The following is a 20,116-nucleotide window of genomic DNA, read 5'->3' on the forward strand; positions in this document are numbered from 1 at the left end:
AACTATATATCTATCTATCTATCTATCTATCTATCTATCTATCTATCTATCTATCTATCTATCTATCTATCTATCTATCTATCTATCTATCTACTCTATCTATCTATCTATCTATCTATCTATCTATCTATCTATCTATCTATCTATCTATCTATCTATCTATCTATCTATCTATCTATCTATCTATCTATCTATCTATCTATCTATCTATCTATCTATCTATCTATCTATATATCTATCTATCTATCTATCTATCTATCTATCTATCTATCTATCTATCTATCTATCTATCTATCTATCTATCTCTATCTATCTATCTATCTATCTATCTATCTATCTATCTATCTATCTATCTATCTATCTATCTATCTATCTATCTATCTATCTATCTATCTATCTATCTATCTATCTATCTATCTATCTATCTATCTAACTATTTTAGTTATGCCTAAAAAATCTAAAATTCTTTAGTTAGATACTTTTCTTCCAGTGCATAATTTTCCTTTTACATTTCTTCTGACACTAATTTGTATTAAAATTTGGCAACACTTCTTTTCGCAATGCAAAAATAAAGAAAATTTGCAAAAATAGAAAAATGAAGTAAAGAAAAACAGATAAACATCAATGTAAAGAAGTGATAAAAAGACCGGTGACACGGATCTCCTGCAGAAGTTTATACAATTTGTTGTCTAGCTTTTAAATAATTTAAATAATTCAGGTGAGTTTTCTAATTATAAAACTAAATAAGTAAACATATTTAAATTTGCTATAAATATATTTGCCAACAACTATTTAATGAGTTTTGTGTTCAAATTAAACAAGAAAAAAACCAAGAAACTACCAAGACTGATGACCAATTTCGTTTGTATTGTGTGTGTTTGTATGTAGGGATTTCATCCGTGTCCCCTTGTCACCCACTAAATTTAATGCAATTTTCAATAATATTTTTTTGGCATTTTTCCATTTAACGTCACAGTAGAATATCAATAACTCATGTACAATGTAAATGTGTGTTCAGTTCAATTTTGTGGATAATGGTGTAATTTATTTTTAATTCTTTTCTTTCCTCATGCAACCACCAGTTGATTCTACATTGCTGTTGAACCGCATGTGTATTCTGTTTTCATTGGCCTGTGGTGTGGTGGTACAACATTATAATTTGTTATAATTTTTTCCTCCACGTAACACTTGTGTTTTTGTTTTTTTTTTTTTGGCTTTTGCAAATAAGTTTTTGTTGTTAAACATTAATATTATTTCATTTGTGATGAACATCAATTAATTTAAGTCCAATGTTGTTCTATTGCAAGGAGCAGGGGCAGCAAATACTCATGGATTTCTGTATGTTTTGAATGACTTTATGTAATCGAAAGGGTGTTTTCGTTTCGAACAAGTATTTATACTCGACCACATATTAGTAAGGAGGCTCTAAAGAGTATGTTGAAAATTGTGTGTATAACAATACTTTCTATAGAAAATAAGATGATGAGATATGTTGCCAAACTATTGTGGTGTTTTCCAGACGAAATTATTTGCTATTAGACGAGCAGCGAACTGGCTTAGGTATTATCGCATATATTAGCAATAGAAGAAAATCTGCTAACAAAAGTCTAGCGAGTGTCTTTATGACATTTAAGTTAATCGAATAATGACGGGTTATAGCTGTATAATTAGCCGGCAGTGGCGGGATAAGGGGGAATCTTTACTAAAATCTCTCCTACAAATTACAAGTGAATCGCTTAGAATGAACTGTATGAACAGGTCCAACTCAGATAGACCACCTATCAGACAACTAGGTCTACTTACCCTCTTAATGTTATTATCCGTAATTACAGGTCACAGTGTCACAGGCACTAATGTTAAATGTCTCGAATGCAAAAACTATTGCAGTAGTAGTTGTCATAATGAAGAGAAAGGAGTATGAGACAGTGGATCATCTACTCTGCCAGTGCCCAACAATTACTGTTAATATAGAGCTTCAATTCGTAATGTCTTTTCTTTTAGGTATTGAGTAAACCTGCAACAAACGTTTATCCGAATATTTAGAAAGACATGCTTAATTTAATATTTGAAAGAAATATATTTTATTTATATTATAGCTTCTTTGTGATCGATCTTTTCTTTCATATAATTTATTATTGAAAATAGTCCTAATCAACATCAAAATAACTGTGCTAATTGCTTGACTAATACTGTATTTAAATAAATAACTTGAATGTACAAAAATGTATTTAAATTTAAAATTTATTTTTACTATTATGTGTGTGTGTATTAATAATTTAAATTTTCTGTTTACTCGTCCGAAAGCAAAGATTAATAAAAAGCAATTGTTGTTCTTAACTCTTTGTGTACAATAAATGTTGTCAAGTGCCTTAAATACTATAACGAAAAGAAAAACACTTATTTTTAATTTAATATTTACATTTTTTTTAAAGATAAGATCTTTCATGGTTTTAAATTTTTGTTAAACATTCATTATAACTACACATTATTATTTATATTTTTTGTTTTTATTTTAACGCCATCATCGACAAATAAACAAAACTTTTTGCTATAATTTCAATAAAATATCAAACAAAAATTTATGATTTTTTTAATATTTAAATGTTAAACATTAAAACAGTTTAATGGGAAGATTTATTTTGTATGTCGGTACAACTAAAATGCTTGCCACTCTTAAAACACCAAACTAAGAGATAGCAATAAGGCTTATCTCTTTTTTATATGTATTTAAATGTAACCACACAACTGATAGTGTTGCTAAAAAAAATATTTCTTAAATCAACAAAAACTTTAAATAATCAATTCTTTAACATTTAATGGCAAAATGTTTAAAAATCAAAATAATTCAATTTAAACTAAATATTGTAAAGATTATAGGGAAAATTAGATTTTATCTAAAAGATTCTTTATTATATAATACTTTCAAAGATCTGTTATTAATCAGACATCCTGAGAATGATGAATAGACGTTAATATATATTAGAAAGTACATAGTGTACTAAAAGATGAGTACTGTAATCACTTAAATGTGCTCATTTTATTTTCAAAGATACTACTTGTACATACTTGACTAGTATTTAGTAGGGAAACATTTTCGAAATGACTTGTTGAGAAAAATATTTAGTTGAATTTAAAACGTTTCACGGTATCAATCGAGCGGAATTTAAAAAATATTTTTTGAATATATCTGGTGGGAAAAATAAATTAAAAATTAATTTGTGATATATTGACGTTTTGCATCAATAGTTTTTTTTTTAAAATTTAAACACTTTATACAAACGAAAAGAAAATGGTCATTGATCTTTTAAGTTGATATATACCAAAAACACAATAAACTTTTAATTTAAATTAAAATTTTCTAATGAAAATAATAAATAGTTTTATGTTTTATTATAGTTAATTTATAGAAAACGTATTTATCAATTTGCACTATCATTTTTTAAAATATTTATCAGTTTTTGCTTTTTTTAATATCAACTTAAGTCAATTATCGTTAATGTCAAACTATTTATGTGAAAGTGTTTTTATTTATTTTTTTTTTTTTAATTTTATTCTTGGCACGAGATTTAACAACAAATTGTTAAATTCTTATTAGTGATTTTTTTAAATTTATTTTTGTTAATTTGAATAAAATTTAAAAAATTTATCGCCACGCATGTTTTTTTTGAAAATTATTCAATAAAAATATTTATAGAGATTTTTAATTACAATTATTTGTTTTAAATTAAAATTCCCATTTAATTCTTTTCGTGTTTTTCTTTTGTTATCTACTAGATCATTTATCAATGAATTCCTATTTTACTATTTCGTTGTTTTATAATTTGTTTTTCAGTTTTATTGGTTCTTTTCTTGTCAACGTTTCTTATTTAATTGTAATACAAATTTAATTGTAGAAATGACTTTACAATCAATTAAATATTTACCCGGTAAATTGGAAATACTCGATCAGTTATTACTTCCGGTCCAATCTAAATATTTACCGGTCAAAGGTGTTGAAGATGGTTGGAAGGTTATTAATAAAATGCAGGTAAGTTTTCATTTAGTAAAAGTTTAGAGACATTGTTTGATAATAATGTTAAACTTTTTTTAAATTATTGTTCATACTAAGAAGATATTCTTTTAGGCCTTTTACTATGAAGATAATCGCAACCTTACTTTGTTGGTTTTTCTCAATCTCGTTTAACTGCATCCTAAAAGCTTCTTTTTATTAAAATTATATACCAATTGAGAAATTATTTTTTTTGAAAAGATTAAGCTATTTTTACAAATGTTCTTGCTTCTGTTGTATTTTTAAGCGATAATCTTTGATGACCCAAAAATCTACACGTGCTAGAAAAATCTTTTCAAATTTAATTTAATGAATGGAGATTAAAAACATGTTTTAAAAGAGAAGAAGAAGGAAATAGGTTTAGAATGTATAAAACTTGAGCTGAAAACTCGGAGAAAATTTTTCTCAGAATATTGTATTCTTTTCTGTGGTTGGTTACTGACAACATTGAATGCTTTGTCACGATATATGCCCGTATTCAGAAACACCAACTCAAAATTTGAGTTGAAGTCAAAATTTAATGATTTTACTTTCAGCCCAGGCTGAAAGGCTATTGTACTTTTTTTTCACTACCGCAGTATCCACATAATATAACATAATAGAAACTTTTATTTGGATAATAAGTTAATACATTAACCTACACATATACTAATACATAGATTAGTTTAGTTGAAAAGGGTTCTCAGAATATTAGACAAGTGTATAGACTAGTCCATAGAATAGTCTGTAAACTAGTTATAGATTTATTAATAACCTAGACTATTCAAAAGACTTGTCCATAGATTAGTCAGTTGATTAGTTCATAGACTAGGTAATAGTCCAGTTGTCATTAGACTTAGAATAGAGAAGTAAATAGATAGTCAATAGATTAGTGCGTATATTAGTTAATAGACTAGGCCATACAATAGTCTATAAAACATTTAATAGACTATAGATTTGACAAAAGCCTAGACATAGACTATTCAAAACACTTGTGCACAGATTAGTTAATCGACTAGTGCATAGACTAGCCTTAAACTAAGCAATAGTCCAGTAAATAATCAATAAACCAATCAAATCTTGTTAGTGCATTGGCCAGCAAATAGGCTAGTACATAAATTATTCAATAGACAGGATATAGTTGAAAAATATTTAGTACTTTTATGCCCATTATTAAACCAATAACTAAAGTTAGGTTTTTATATTAAAGATAACACAGGCCGACAAATTTTTAACATACAAACCAAGTGTACTTTTCTAAAGGATTGCGCCGTGCTGAATCCGAATCTAGCCTCAGAATTTTATCACATATCGTATTTGAGATACCATCTCCTGAAGTTTGAAAAAAACACAATTTTTGGTTCTTTTTGAGACGTTATAACTGCTCGAACACAACTTTATTTATAAACTGTTTTATTTTACAAAAAAAAAAAAACTTATACATTCCAAATTTTTAAAATGTGTTGCAGTTACTTAGATATCATCCGTTGAAGTTGAGGGAACGGACAGACATCATTGAGACGAATCATAAAATGATTTAGAGTCGATTTGAACATCTTCAGATAGATGTGTATCTATATTTTTGTTCGTTCCTCTCCTTCCGCACTATTGCAGTACAGGTTATAAAACCATGAATATGCCAAAAATCATGAGTTTTCAAGTTTTAGGTGAAGATATCTCGAAGAAGAAAGAAGATATGTATGTCAGATGTTAAGCCTTTATTTTAAAGTTAATAGAATGAACTTTCAAATGGCATAGAACATTTTACAAATAAAGTTGTCTTGGTGCTGTTATAACGTCTCAAAAGGGGCCAAAAATGGCTTTTTCTCAAATTTCAGGACACGATTTCTAAAATCCCAGATATGATGCAGAAAATCTGAGAGATTCGGATTCAGCGCTGCTCATTCCTTTAGAAATGTCTAACTTGGGCTCAGGGTTTCGACTTTTTTCAAAATTTTCTTCACGTTAATATATGCATACAGGAAGATGAACTAACGGGAAGATCTTTTTATCCTTTATCGATTGCCTTTAACTAAACTACACTTATAATAGCGAAAAACAAATTATGTATATGTAATATAAAATTCTAACTTTAGTTATTGGCAAGTTATAATAATGGGTCTTAATCTATAAAAAGTACCTACTCTTTTTGTAATATTAAAAAACTTTCCATGCCTAGTAGCTGTTTCATATTCATGAAATTTTCTAAAAAATAACTGCTAAAAATGAAATAATTAATAGACTCTAAAAGCTGTGCTACTTAATCTGATAAAGAGTTTTTATCCTTACTTTTATTTGTTGCTAGAAAAAAATAAATAAACAATTGTGATTACTAGCACAATAAAAGAATTATAAAATAAAAATTTAAAAAATTTCTCAATTTTGTTCTACAAATTGTCTGATCCTCCCTGAGCATTTAAATCTTATGTTAATTGTAAAATAAAAAAATTTGGCTACAAGTTATTCATCAACATTCAATAATAAACAAACAAATTACCATAATGTGATTTCAATTAAGGTATTTCAAATGTTTTAAATGTTTTAATTTTGTCTCTCACAAACAATATCAAGAGTTTTCTTTTAAATTTTAAATAATTCATCATTTACTACAGCTATTGAAACACAGAAAACACTAAACATATTAAAAATAGCATTTGTTTATGTTAATGTGGGTTTTTTTTATAATAAAAATAATTTTAACAAATGCTAAAAATAAAAAAATAATGTCTTTATTTTATTTCTAGCTAATATTATACAAAAAGAAAACAAATCATATCAAAAATAAATTGCCATTAATATAAAATTTATTTGCAAAAAAAAATTCTAAAATTCTTGCAAATTTTAAGGCGTCTGTCTAACAAATCATTCATACAGAAGATTATACCAATAAAATGTTTACATGAAATTTCTATAATGTGAAAAAGGCATTTAAATCAAAACTCTTTGATATTTATGAATTTTATGCATATTCACATGTATGTATGTGTATTATAATAAGCAAATAAAACTAACGAAATAATAAAATGCTTAAACAATTAAAAATTATCAATTTACCTACTAATTACTCAACAAATAACAATTTATACCATCCATATGCTAGACACTCTATAATTTAAATCTTAAAAATGCTTTCACAATTTTTAAAATGATAAACGTCATCTACAATACAAGCATATGACAGATGTCAGAGTTTTTAAGAATTCTTTCATTTGAAAGTATTTTTTCATTTTCAATATTAAATATAGATTTTACCAACAAAACTGTTCTAAAAAATAAACAATGTAGTTTCGTAATAGTTAGTCGTTATTGTTTTAAAAGTTTTATAAAATTAATATTTTTAAATTGTTTTGAAAAATATTCCTTTTGAAAGAAATTATTCCTTTGTAACCCATTCATATAACAGATGTAGGAATGTTTAATATTTGTCTCTTGTATTTTATATTCTACCCGTCTGTCCGTCTGTCTGTTGTGTAGCTTTTTGTACAATTTTGAATACATCATAATCAACGTGAAAACATAAGTGTTGACATATTTACACATGTAACACCGAAAACCCTTCTATATTATTAAAATTAAAAAAAAATGTTTTATTCAAGGATGGGTTGTGTTTCTCATCCAGTAGATGAAAAAATTATAGCTTGGTTTAATTAGACCTGGTTCACACTGGGAAACTTTTGTTGAGAAACTTTTGATTTTATGTATGAGAGAAAGAGATCGTTCATATTTATTTCTCTTTCTCTTACACACAAAAATCAAAAGTTTCCCAAAAAAAGTTTCTCAGTGTGAACCAGAGCAAAGAGAGCTTAAGTAGACGTTGTTCCCAAAAGGAAAGTAAGCATGATTGATTTAACTTCAAACATATGTGTCATACACACATGTTAGGATTCCATTACATATATACAAGCTATGATTGAACCAGTATTATTGAGTAATACAAACAGAAGCACAAACACATTACACCTTCCATCCTATAGTGGTATAATATAATAAAAAAGCAATGTCATTGTTAACGAGACTAACCATAGAATAAAAGCGTATTTAATATGAATGTACATTGTACAATAAACTGATGTATTCTGTAACACTTTTTTCTTTTGTGAATTTTTGTTATTGTTTATCACGTGAAGTATGCAAATATTTTCTGTTTTTTTAAGATTTTTTTTTTGTAATATTTTTAAGCTTTTATTTTCTAAAACAAATCAACGCATACGTTCATAGACAAAAAATTGTTGTGTATAATATCTTTTATCTAAAAATGTTCTTTAAGTGATTGATGCTCTTGATTACTTTGGATTGTGTGCTTTTGTCTAAATATACATATAAATCAAATAATCTCTTTAAATTTGAAAATAAACAATTTATTATTTGTTTATTTAATTAATGTCCGTATATGACAAAACATTATTATTAGGGATTAAATACAACGGCACTTCTCAACGGGCGATGAATATATCTACGGATATTGAAAAAATCTTAATTTATTTACTCTTCAATTAATTATTTTATCTTCAGTTCTAGTTCAGTTTTAGTTCAGTTCTAGTTTAGTTCTATTCATTCTAGTTCAGTTGTTATAGTTCAGTTTTTATTCCAGTTTTAGTTTCAGTTCTAGTGCAGTTCAGTTCATTCTAGTTCAGTTCTAGTTCGGTTAGTTCAGTTCTAGTTCAGTTCTGTTCACTTCAGTTCATTCTAGTTTAGTTCAGTTCAGTTCAGTTCAGTTCTAGTTCAGTTCTAGTTTCAGTTCTAGTTCAGCGAGTTCTAGTTCAAGTTCAGTTCAGTTTCAGTTCAGTCTATTCGTTCTATTCTAGTTCAGTTTAGTTCAGTTCTAGTTCATAGTTCAGTTCTAGTTCAGTTCTAGTTCAGCATTCAGTTCTAGTTCAGTTCTAGTTCAGTTCTAGTTCAGTTCTAGTTTCAGTTCTAGTTCAGTTCTATTTTTAGTTCAGTTCTAGTTCTATTTCTAGTTTCTAGTTCAGTTCTAGTTCAGTTCTAGTCATTTCTATTCAGTTCTGTCTTTTTCATTCTAGTTCAGTTCTAGTTCAGTTCTAGTTCAGTTCTGTTCATTCAGTTCCTAGTTCAGTTCTAGTCATTCAGTTTCTAGTTCAGTTCCGTTCAGTTCAGTTCTAGTTCAGTCCTAGTTTAGTTCTAGTTCAGTTCTAGTTCAGTTCTAGTTCAGTTCTAGTTCAGTTTTAGTTCAGTTCTAGTTCAGTTCTAGTTCAGTTCTCGTTCAGTTCTAGTTCAGTTCTAGTTCAGTTCTAGTTCAGTTCTTGTTCAGTTCTAGTTCAGTTCTAGTTCAGTTCTAGTTCAGTTCTAGTTCTGTTCTAGTTCAGTTCTAGTTCAGTTCTAGTTCAGTTCAGTTCTAGTTCAGTTCTAGTTCAGTTCTAGTTCAGTTCTAGTTCAGTTCTAGTTCAGTTCTAGTTCAGTTCTAGTTCAGTTCTAGTTCAGTTCTAGTTCAGTTCTAGTTCAGTTCTAGTTCAGTTCTAGTTCAGTTCTAGTTCTAGTTCAGTTCTAGTTCAGTTCCAGTTCAGTTCTAGTTCAGTTCTAGTTCAGTCCTAGTTTAGTTCTAGTTCAGTTCTAGTTCAGTTCTAGTTCAGTTCTAGTTCAGTTTTAGTTCAGTTCTAGTTCAGTTCTAGTTCAGTTCTAGTTCAGTTCTAGTTCAGTTCTAGTTCAGTTCTAGTTCAGTTCTAGTTCAGTTCTTGTTCAGTTCTAGTTCAGTTCTAGTTCAGTTCTAGTTCAGTTCTAGTTCTGTTCTAGTTCAGTTCTAGTTCAGTTCAGTTCAGTTCAGTTCTAGTTCAGTTCTAGTTCAGTTCTAGTTCAGTTCAGTTCTAGTTCAGTTCTAGTTCAGTTCTAGTTCAGTTCTAGTTCAGTTCTAGTTCAGTTCTAGTTCAGTTCTAGTTCAGTTCTAGTTCAGTTCTAGTTCAGTTCTAGTTCAGTTCTAGTTCAGTTCTAGTTCAGTTCTAGTTCAGTTCTAGTTCAGTTCTAGTTCAGTTCTAGTTCAGTTCTAGTTCAGTTCTAGTTCAGTTCTAGTTCAGTTCTAGTTCAGTTCTAGTTCAGTTCTAGTTCAGTTCTAGTTCAGTTCTAGTTCAGTTCTAGTTCAGTTCTAGTTCAGTTCTAGTTCAGTTCTAGTTCAGTTCTAGTTCAGTTCTAGTTCAGTTTCTAGTTCAGTTCTAGTTCAGTTCTAGTTCAGTTCTAGTTCAGTTCTAGTTCAGTTCTAGTTCTAGTTCAGTTCTAGTTCAGTTCCAGTTCAGTTCTAGTTCAGTTCTAGTTCAGTCTAGTTTCAGTTCTAGTTCAGTTCTAGTTCAGTTCTAGTTCAGTTCTAGTCAGTTTTAGTTCAGTTCTAGTTCAGTTCTAGTTCAGTTCTAGTTCAGTTCTAGTTCAGTTCTAGTTCAGTTCTAGTTCAGTTCTAGTTCAGTTCTAGTTTCAGTTCTAGTATCAGTTCTAGTTCAGTTCTAGTTCAGTTCTAGTTCATGTTCTAGTCAGTTCAGTTCTAGTTCAGTTCAGTTCAGTTCTAGTCTAGTTCTAGTTCGTTAGTTCAGTTCTAGTTCAGTTCTAGTTCAGTTCTAGTTCAGTTCTAGTTCAGTTCTAGTTCAGTTCTAGTTCAGTTCTAGTTCAGTTCTAGTCAGTTCTAGTTCAGTTCTAGTTCAGTTCTAGTTCAGTTCTAGTTCAGTTCTAGTTCAGTTCTAGTTCAGTTCTAGTTCAGTTCTAGTTCAGTTCTAGTTCAGTTCTAGTTCAGTTCTAGTTCAGTTCTAGTTCAGTTCTAGTTCAGTTCTAGTTCAGTTCTAGTTCAGTTCTAGTTCAGTTCTAGTTCAGTTCTAGTTCAGTTCTAGTTCAGTTCTAGTTCAGTTCTAGTTCAGGTCTAGTTCAGTTCTAGTTCAGTTCTAGTTCAGTTCTAGTTCAGTTCTAGTTCAGTTCTAGTTCAGTTCTAGTTCAGTTCTAGTTCAGTTCTAGTTCAGTTCTAGTTCAGTTCTAGTTCAGTTCTAGTTCAGTTCTAGTTCAGTTCTAGTTCAGTTCTAGTTCAGTTCTAGTTCAGTTCTAGTTCAGTTCTAGTTCAGTTCTAGTTCAGTTCTAGTTCAGTTCTAGTTCAGTTCTAGTTCAGTTCTAGTTCAGTTCTAGTTCAGTTCTAGTTCAGTTCTAGTTCAGTTCTAGTTCAGTTCTAGTTCAGTTCTAGTTCAGTTCTAGTTCAGTTCTAGTTCAGTTCTAGTTCAGTTCTAGTTCAGTTCTAGTTCAGTTCTAGTTCAGTTCTAGTTCAGTTCTAGTTCAGTTCTAGTTCAGTTCTAGTTCAGTTCTAGTTCAGTTCTAGTTCAGTTCTAGTTCAGTTCTAGTTCAGTTCTAGTTCAGTTCTAGTTCAGTTCTAGTTCAGTTCTAGTTCAGTTCTAGTTCAGTTCTAGTTCAGTTCTAGTTCAGTTCTAGTTCAGTTCTAGTTCAGTTCTAGTTCAGTTCTAGTTCAGTTCTAGTTCAGTTCTAGTTCAGTTCTAGTTCAGTTCTAGTTCAGTTCTAGTTCAGTTCTAGTTCAGTTCTAGTTCAGTTCTAGTTCAGTTCTAGTTCAGTTCTAGTTCAGTTCTAGTTCAGTTCTAGTTCAGTTCTAGTTCAGTTCTAGTTCAGTTCTAGTTCAGTTCTAGTTCAGTTCTAGTTCAGTTCTAGTTCAGTTCTAGTTCAGTTCTAGTTCAGTTCTAGTTCAGTTCTAGTTCAGTTCTAATATAATTCTAGTTTGCTTCAAATTCAGTTTTCGATTTAAGTACTTCATTAAACATATAACAAATATATAAATTTTTGTCTAATCTCTCTAATTAACAGGTACGCGGTGCACCTGCTATTGCAATAGTTGGCTGTCTCTCATTGGCAGTTGAAATTTTTCCTGAAAACTTTGATTCGAAAAAGTCTTTGCGTCAAGAAATTGAAGGTAAACTAAACTATTTGGTATCGGCAAGACCAACAGCGGTAAATATGAAAATAGCTGCAGATGAACTTATTGCTCTGGCCAATGATCTAACAAAAGATGAAAGCATTTCCGTGGAAGAAATGAAACTAAAGTATGTTTTAGTGTATATGGCTAAATATAAATTTGATTAAACATGTTTTATCTTCTAAAGATTCCTAGATGCTACTGAAGCTATGCTGCAAAAAGACATATCTGACAATAAAGCCATTGGTACGAATGGTGCAAAAGCTATATTGGAAAATGCCAATAAAGATGGACCCGTACGTGTACTAACTCACTGTAATACTGGTTCACTGGCAACAGCTGGTTATGGCACTGCATTGGGAGTTGTTAGGAAATTACACGAATTAAAGAAACTAGGTGGGTAGTTAAATAAAGAGAAATATTAAACAAAATATTTCTATAAAATAATTTTTTTGATTTAACTAATAGAACATGTATACTGCACGGAAACCAGACCCTATAATCAAGGAGCTCGTTTGACAGCCTATGAATTAGTACATGATAAATTGCCAGCTACACTGGTATTAGATAGTATGGTAGCCGCTTTACTACGTGCTAAAAATGTAGCCGCGGTGGTAGTAGGAGCCGATAGAGTAAGTTATATTGTTATTAAAGATTTCTGACAATCCCTAAATTACATATAATTAATCTAATTGACAGGTCGCAGCTAATGGTGATACAGCCAATAAAATTGGCACTTATCAAATTGCCGTCGTGGCCAAACATCATGGTGTACCATTCTTTGTGGCTGCACCTTTAACTTCTATTGATTTACAAATACCTAGTGGTGATCATATTATAATTGAGGAGAGACCCGATCGTGAGATGACTCATGTGGGTGAGCATAGAATAGCTGCACCTGGTATTAACTGTTGGAATCCTGCCTTTGATGTTACGCCCGCTTCACTAATTACTGGCATAATTACGGAACGTGGTGTCTTTAGTCCACAAAAACTTAAAGATGAAATTAGCGCTTTATTAGAACTCTAAAGAATTTTTTTCGCTTATAGTTAGTAAGACTTAAAAAACTTTCCCTCTTTTCCTTCTTAAAAAAAAATCTTTTCTCAACATTTAACTATATATTAAACCTAAAGTAGTTAGAATTTAAACAGCATCATTTTTTATATAAAAAATTCTTTACACTTAGTTGTGATATTGTTAACATGAAAAACTTACTATATTATATACAAACAATATGTATTTTTTGATACAATTATTGTCAAAAAATATTATTACATTATTAAAACATACTGCAGATTATGGCTAGAATTTAAATACATCATTGATTTCGAAAAAATAGAAATATCGGAAATAATAATTATGCTTAAAATTTAAGTACAATATTAAAAAAAAATAAAGAATAACATTTATTTTTATTCTCAATAAGTGAATAATAAATATATCGGAAAAAAATATATTTTATTCAAGTGGATGGAAAAAGCCTATAATTGAGGGCAATATATCGACTTGTGGTCAATCACATTTTTGATCAGTATTAATTTTATACACGAAAACTCATAAAATTAAAAATATTTCTATAAAATTTCGAAAATAATCGTTTAATCGATCTGTGATCACATTGAAAAAAGATCGAGTTTTATATAAAAAATCTTTAACGATCATTTTATCATAAAAGGGAGATCAGGAATATGGAAAAGTAAACATCAACGAAAAGGTTTATAGTAACCTTTGATAAATGTTTATGAATAAGCAGAAAATCTTTAGAAACGTAGATATAATTCTAAACAAAAATCTTTATTTAGTATGATAATGTTAAAAATCCAAAAAGGATCTCGATCATCACACTTCTGGACAGTTTTTATATGAAAACCTAACAAATTATTAAAATTTTAGTAAGTTTTCTAGTTCAGTTCTATGTAGTTCAATTTTAGTTCTAGGTGATTTCTAGTTCAATTCTAGTTGACTTCTATTTCAGTTCTAGTTAGTTCTATGTAGCTCAATTTTAGCTCTAGGTGACTTCTAGTTCAGTTCTAGTTTAGTTCTAGTTGACTTCTTGTTCAGTTCTACTTCAGTTCTAGTTTTAGTTCAGTTCTAGTTTAGTTTTAGTTCAGTTCTAGTTCAGTTATAGTTTAGTTCTAGTTCAGTTGAAGTTCAGTTCTAGTTGAATTCTAATTTAGTTTAGTTCAGTTCTAATCCAGTTCTACTTCACTTATAGATGAGTTCGAGTTCAGTTTTTATCCAGTAATACTTTAGATGTAATGGTAAACAACATTAGTTTTAAAAAAGTTGACAAATCTTAAATCGGAAATAATTTCAAATCAATAGTGTTGATTCCATAAAGTTAATAATTCTGTAGATAAAAGTTTAATCGTGTCTTCATTTGAGATTATATTTCCACGCTTTAGGATATAACAATGAGATAATTAACCTACTAACCTAAATCAGAATTTGTGAAACATATGTATGTCTTAAAAACAATAAGTAAATAAAGAAAATGTTTAAAACTCACTTACCCGTATAAAAAGATAACAGTTGAATGAAAATAATGGCACGTTGAATAACACTGCCAAAATTCGGATGAAAAATGATCGTGTTATTTCTTTTGCTGGCTCTGGCAACTTTTCAAAACACACAATGTGGTAAATACATATAATTTTAAAAAGATTTTTCTTCATATTTGAATAAACCAAATGCCTTGTCTTTAAGCTTATTCCGCCATTAAACAGCCACTCAATGTCGAAACTAATTATCGCAACATGTTGTTGCGTTTAAATAATCGTCTTGATAATGTAAGTCCCTCGATACACATACGCGAGGGTAGAGTTGAGGTCAGTTTTAATTACGGTCGAACCTGGGGTACAGTTTGCGCAACCCACTGGAGTTATCGAGAGGCGAATGTTGTGTGTAAACAATTAAATTTAGGTTATGCTGCCTTCTCCAATCAAACACAACAATTTGGCACAAGCCATAGGTATCCCTGGAATATGGTGGGTACACTATGTCGTGGCACCGAACACAGTTTAAGAGATTGTTTTCGTGAATCTCAATATCCAAGAGCCTGTAATGCAACTAATCGAAACGTAGCTGTAGTAAGATGTGTAGAGAAACTGTCAGATTTAACATTAGGTATACAAGATATTGAACAGTCTGCTTATTTGGATACACAGCCATTGCAAAGATTAACATGTGCCATGGAAGAGAATTGTTTATCGAGAGATGCATATCGTATTATACTCACACAGCCCCAGGCTTTGCGTAAATTGTTACGTTTTACTACAAGAGCGGAAAACGTTGGCAGTGCTGATTTTAGTCCATATGCTAATTATGAGCAATGGCAATGGCATCAGTGTCATAATCATTATCATAGTATGGAATCATTTGCATCATTCGATATATATAATATGAGCTATCAGAAGGTGGCTCAAGGTCATAAGGCATCATTTTGTTTGATGGATACTGCCTGCAAATCGGGCATAACTCCGAAGTATACCTGCGGCAATAGAACACAAGGTAAGTCGATGAAATGTCCTATAATGTATACAGTGATCATTTTAGGTTTTATATTTTATTTTTCTTAATTAAGAGCATAATTAGAAAAATAATTATATAAGCTGTTTCTGTATCACGGAGGTGTACTTTCGGTGCAAATTTTACAAGTATTTTGTTTAAAATACCTTAATTGTAGAGATAGGTTGGCAAAAACAAATTAAGGATTCTAGGATGGATTGCAGAGTATTTAAGGTCATGTGGACAATATGGAACACCAAGGCAAGCATAATACAATCTTAATAGTACTATGGTTGCCTTCGTGTTTTGTTAGAAGAGTATAAGGAAACTATAGGAGTACCACAAATACAAGGAAATGAGAGCCTTTTAGGTAATGTGTGATACCAACACGAGATTTTGGAGGGTCGGGAAGAGGAAGAGGAAAGTAAGCAGAGCAAGAGGCAGAAAAGAGAAAGGAGAGGAAGAAGAGACCACAGGGGGAGAGAGAAAACCCGGCGGGGGGAGAAGGAGAAAAAGGGGAGGGGAGAGACAAGGGGGAGAAGGAAGAAAAGAAGGCCGGGGAAGACGGCCACGGCCGCCGGGCGGGGGGGAGAGAAAAAGCGCACACGGGCCAGGGGAAAGGGGCCACGCGAACGGAGCGAGCCAGCGAGCGAGGAGCGAGCGAGCGAGGAGCGAGCGAGCGAGCGAGCGAGCGAGCGAGAGAGCGAGCGAGAGCGAGCGAGCGAGAGCGAGCGAGCGAGCGACCAGAGCGAGCGAGCGAGCGAGCGAGCGAGCGAGCGAGCGACGAGCGAGCGAGCGAGCGAGCGACCGAGCGAGCGAGCGAGCGAGCGAGAGCGAGCGAGCGAGCGAGCGAGCGAGCGAGCGAGCGAGCGAGGCGAGCGAGCGAGCGAGAGCGAGCGAGCGAGCGAGCGAGCGAGCGAGCGAGCGAGCGAGCGAGCGAGAGCGAGCGAGCGAGCGAGCGAGCGAGCGAGCGAGCGAGCGAGCGAGCGAGCGAGCGAGCGAGCCGAGCGAGCGAGCGAGCGAGCGAGCGAGCGAGCGAGCGAGCGAGCGAGCGAGCGAGCGAGCGAGCGAGCGAGCGAGGAGCGAGCGAGCGAGCGAGCGAGCGAGCGAGCGAGCGAGCGAGCGAGCGAGCGAGCGAGCGAGCGAGCGATGAGCGAGCGAGCGAGCGAGCGAGCGAGGCGAGCGAGCGAGCGAGGCGAGAGCGAGCGAGCGAGCGAGCGAGCGAGCGAGCGAGCGAGAGCGAGCGAGCGAGCGAGCGAGCGACGGCGAGCGAGCGAGCGAGCGAGCGAGCGAGAGCGAGCGAGCGAGCGAGCGAGCGAGCGAGCGAGCGAGCGAGCGAGCGAGCGAGCGATCGCGAGCGAGCGAGCGAGCGAGCGAGCGAGCGAGCGAGCGAGCTAGCGAGCGAGCGAGCGAGCGAGCGAGCGAGCGAGCGAGCGAGGGCGAGCGAGCGAGCGAGCGAGCGAGCGAGCGAGCGAGCGAGCGAGCGAGCGAGCGAGCGAGCGAGCGAGCGAGCGAGGAGCGAGCGAGCGAGCGAGCGAGCGAGCGAGCGAGCGAGCGAGCGAGCGAGCGAGCGAGCGAGCGAGCGAGCGAGCGAGCGAGCGAGCGAGCGAGCGAGCGAGCGAGCGAGCGAGCGAGCGAGCGAGCGAGCGAGCGAGCGAGCGAGCGAGCGAGCGAGCGAGCGAGCGAGCGAGCGAGCGAGCGAGCGAGCGAGCGAGCGAGCGAGCTAGCGAGCGAGCGAGCGAGGAGCGAGCGAGCGAGCGAGCGAGCGAGCGAGCGAGCGAGCGAGCGAGCGAGCGAGCGAGCGAGCGAGCGAGCGAGCGAGCGAGCGAGCGAGCGAGCGAGCGAGCGAGCGAGCGAGCGAGCGAGCGAGCGAGCGAGCGAGCGAGCGAGCGAGCGAGCGAGCGAGCGAGCGAGCGAGCGAGCGAGCGAGCGAGCGAGCGAGAGCGAGCGAGCGAGCGAGCGAGCGAGCGAGAGAGCGAGCGAGCGAGCGAGCGAGCGAGAGCGAGCGAGCGAGAGAGCTATCTATCGAGCTAGCTAGCGATCTATCGATCTAGCGAGCGAGCTATATGACTAGCGATCTATAGCGAGAGAGCGAGATATCGATCTATCTATCGAGCTATCGAGCTATCTATCTATCTCTATCTATCTATCTATCTATCTATCTATCTCTATCTATCTATCTATCTATCTATCTATCTCTATCTATCTATCTATCTATCTATCTATCTAGTTCGGAAAATGGTTTTATTTTATTAAAACAAACTCTACATTTCTTTATTCTAGGCATTTCAATTGGTTGCTGGGATACTTACAGTACTGGCTTAGATTGTCAATGGGTGGATGTTACAAATCTGCCTACGAATAGAACATATATCTTAAGAATTGCCATTAATCCGGAATATATGATTGGTGAAGTTAGCTTTGAAAATAATGGTGCTGAATGTTTGCTCCATTATACGGGTGAACGAAATACAACCAGAGTTACGAATTGTACACGTTCGCCATTGTGGTATAATAAGTAATGCGGAGTGTTATTACTGCTGTTAGAATATTAATTTAGTTTTAATATTTTTTATGTGGTGTCAGGTATAAAATTTTTTCTATATATTTCTTTTTAATTTATAATTTAGTCTGGAAAAAAAAGAAAAGTTAAAATGTGAAATAGATTTGTGGCGAAAAAAATAGGCTGTTAAATAAATAAAAAATAATTTTATGAAATATTGTCATACATATATCGATAACGATTTAAATAATTCATAAATATATTTCATAAACACTTGTTTTAACTATTTTTGTTATATTGTTTTTTATTATTACGTTATTACCATTACAATTATTTTTTTTTGTTTCTTCTTTATTTTTTTTTAAATTAATATTTTTATCAATATATTTATATATTCGTGTTTTAAATTTATAAAATACAAAAAATTGTTATTTTATCGTCTAAGGTAAAATTTACAAATTATTAAAAGCAGTTAAAATAAGAAATTAAAATTTGTTTTTTTTCTTCTTTCCTGTTTCATGTTATTTCTAATAGTGAAACAAAAAAACAGTAATTTTTCTTTAATAAAATTAATTTAATTATTGCAACATAAGGAGGCACTTTAAACAAAAAAATTATAAATAATTTTCTTTTGTTTTGCAAAAATTTTTATTTAATAAAAAATGGAGTATTAGGAAAATAAATATAATGACTAAAAACAATTAATTAACACTTAATTAAATGAAAAATATTAAACAAAACAAATATGTATGTAATTGTATACCGAATACTAAGTATGTTAATGTATTTAGAAGAGGCCTTCTATCTCATGAGCTTTGGATTTATGTGGGTTTTATATTTTAGATAATTTTTTTTTCTTCTTGTTCTATCTTTGAATATATGTATGTAATTGTTTTCAATATGAATGGAATTTCATTAATTATTATTTGCATTTCAATTAATTTTTTAGGTTTTTACGTTTTTTTTTTCTTTCTACTTTACTAAAGTATAATATAAATTTATAGTTAGTACCTTTCAATTTATGCGTTAAATTTATTTTTTTTTATATTTATTAAGTTAAGGGTTTTTTATTAATTATTTATGGTATGGTTTTTTATTGTTTACTTATTTTTTTAATATGTATGTATGTGCACAAGTTTTTGTAATTGTTTTTAATGCTTTCTTTCAAATATTTTAGAAAATATTATTTTCAATTATTTAATCAAATCCACTTATCATTTTATAAAATACCAATGCTAAAGTTTAAAAAAAAAAATTTAACAAAATTCTAAAACAGTAAATAGAAGTTTACAACGAAATTGAATGGATTATAAAATTGTAATCATTTTATACTGAATATTTGTTCTTTAGTACGTTTTTTGAAGCTGTTTGCATTATTATGTTAATATTTCTTTTTTTAAAACAATTCTTATAGAGGTGACATTCGTTTTATCGAACGGTTGTGGAATCCGTTCTCTTATTAAGGAATTTGTGACTTGTTCTAAATAAGCCTTAGAGAAACGTTATAAAGTCGATATTCATTCGAAAGGTTCTGATACTAATAGTTTATTTAATGATATTTGTGCGAAATATTTAGAATTTAAAGGAAAAAACGTTCAAGAACCCATGTGTGATTATAGATTGTACTTGATCTATTTTGGTGTTGAAATCATTGATTATTTTTCTAAATTGCCACCTTCGGAAATGTTTTTGTTATCGAGTCGACAATCGTTCTATAAAATGGTTCTGATTTAATCAATGTTTTTGTTATAATTCATCATCTCCGGAACTAGTTCTTTGAAATATTTAGAGAACACATTGACCTCTTTTGAAACACTTCCGAAACTAGTTCCATTACAGAGATTTTTGTGTGATATTGTTAACAAGAAGTTTTTTCGGAACTTATATGCAATTCGTTGAACTACTGTATTACCAATGTTTAACTAGTGTCAAAGAACTAGTTCTTGAAATACTCTTTAGAAGTACGTCGGAACCACAACAATCACCCCTATCGCCAATCAACATTTCACTTGAAATATGTTCCCTTTTTCTCGTTCACTAACTTTTTTGTTGTGAAAAAAATTGCCCTGTTGTGAAATTTGTTAATGGAATTTTGTAAACATTGAACAGCTGTTGTATACAAAATCAACTATTGTGAATGAATTGTTCACAACAAGTTCACGATAGCAATTTTCCCTTCGAG

General features: G+C 32.6%; 2 protein-coding genes across 5 annotated transcripts; both read left to right on the plus strand.

Annotated features, from left to right (window-relative positions):
• The first annotated feature begins 589 nt into the window (after positions 1-589).
• LOC119614029 (methylthioribose-1-phosphate isomerase) lies at positions 590-13,232 on the plus strand. Of its 4 annotated transcripts, none has more exons than XM_037970112.1 (6): positions 590-718; positions 3,894-4,027; positions 11,816-12,051; positions 12,112-12,320; positions 12,393-12,556; positions 12,624-13,232. In XM_037970112.1, the coding sequence occupies exons 2-6, from the start codon at positions 3,896-3,898 to the stop codon at positions 12,951-12,953; spliced, it is 1,071 nt and encodes a 356-aa protein (XP_037826040.1). In that variant the 5' UTR covers positions 590-718; positions 3,894-3,895; the 3' UTR covers positions 12,954-13,232. The 4 variants fall into 4 exon arrangements, with proteins under 4 accessions (XP_037826040.1, XP_037826038.1, XP_037826041.1 ...); XM_037970110.1 differs by having other exon boundaries at positions 599-718; positions 3,833-4,027; XM_037970113.1 differs by lacking the exon at positions 590-718 and adding an exon at positions 3,056-3,190.
• Positions 13,233-14,508: 1,276 nt separating this feature from the next.
• Positions 14,509-18,036, plus strand: LOC119614027 (protein-lysine 6-oxidase). Its single transcript, XM_037970107.1, has 3 exons — positions 14,509-14,563; positions 14,631-15,434; positions 17,715-18,036. The coding sequence occupies exons 1-3, from the start codon at positions 14,509-14,511 to the stop codon at positions 17,951-17,953; spliced, it is 1,098 nt and encodes a 365-aa protein (XP_037826035.1). The 3' UTR covers positions 17,954-18,036.
• The last annotated feature ends 2,080 nt before the right edge of the window (positions 18,037-20,116 follow it).

The sequence above is a fragment of the Lucilia sericata genome, unplaced genomic scaffold, assembly GCF_015586225.1.
Source record: "Lucilia sericata isolate MDLA Ls3-8-SP2 unplaced genomic scaffold, ASM1558622v1 Contig002518F_arrow, whole genome shotgun sequence".
NCBI lineage: Eukaryota > Metazoa > Arthropoda > Insecta > Diptera > Calliphoridae > Lucilia > Lucilia sericata.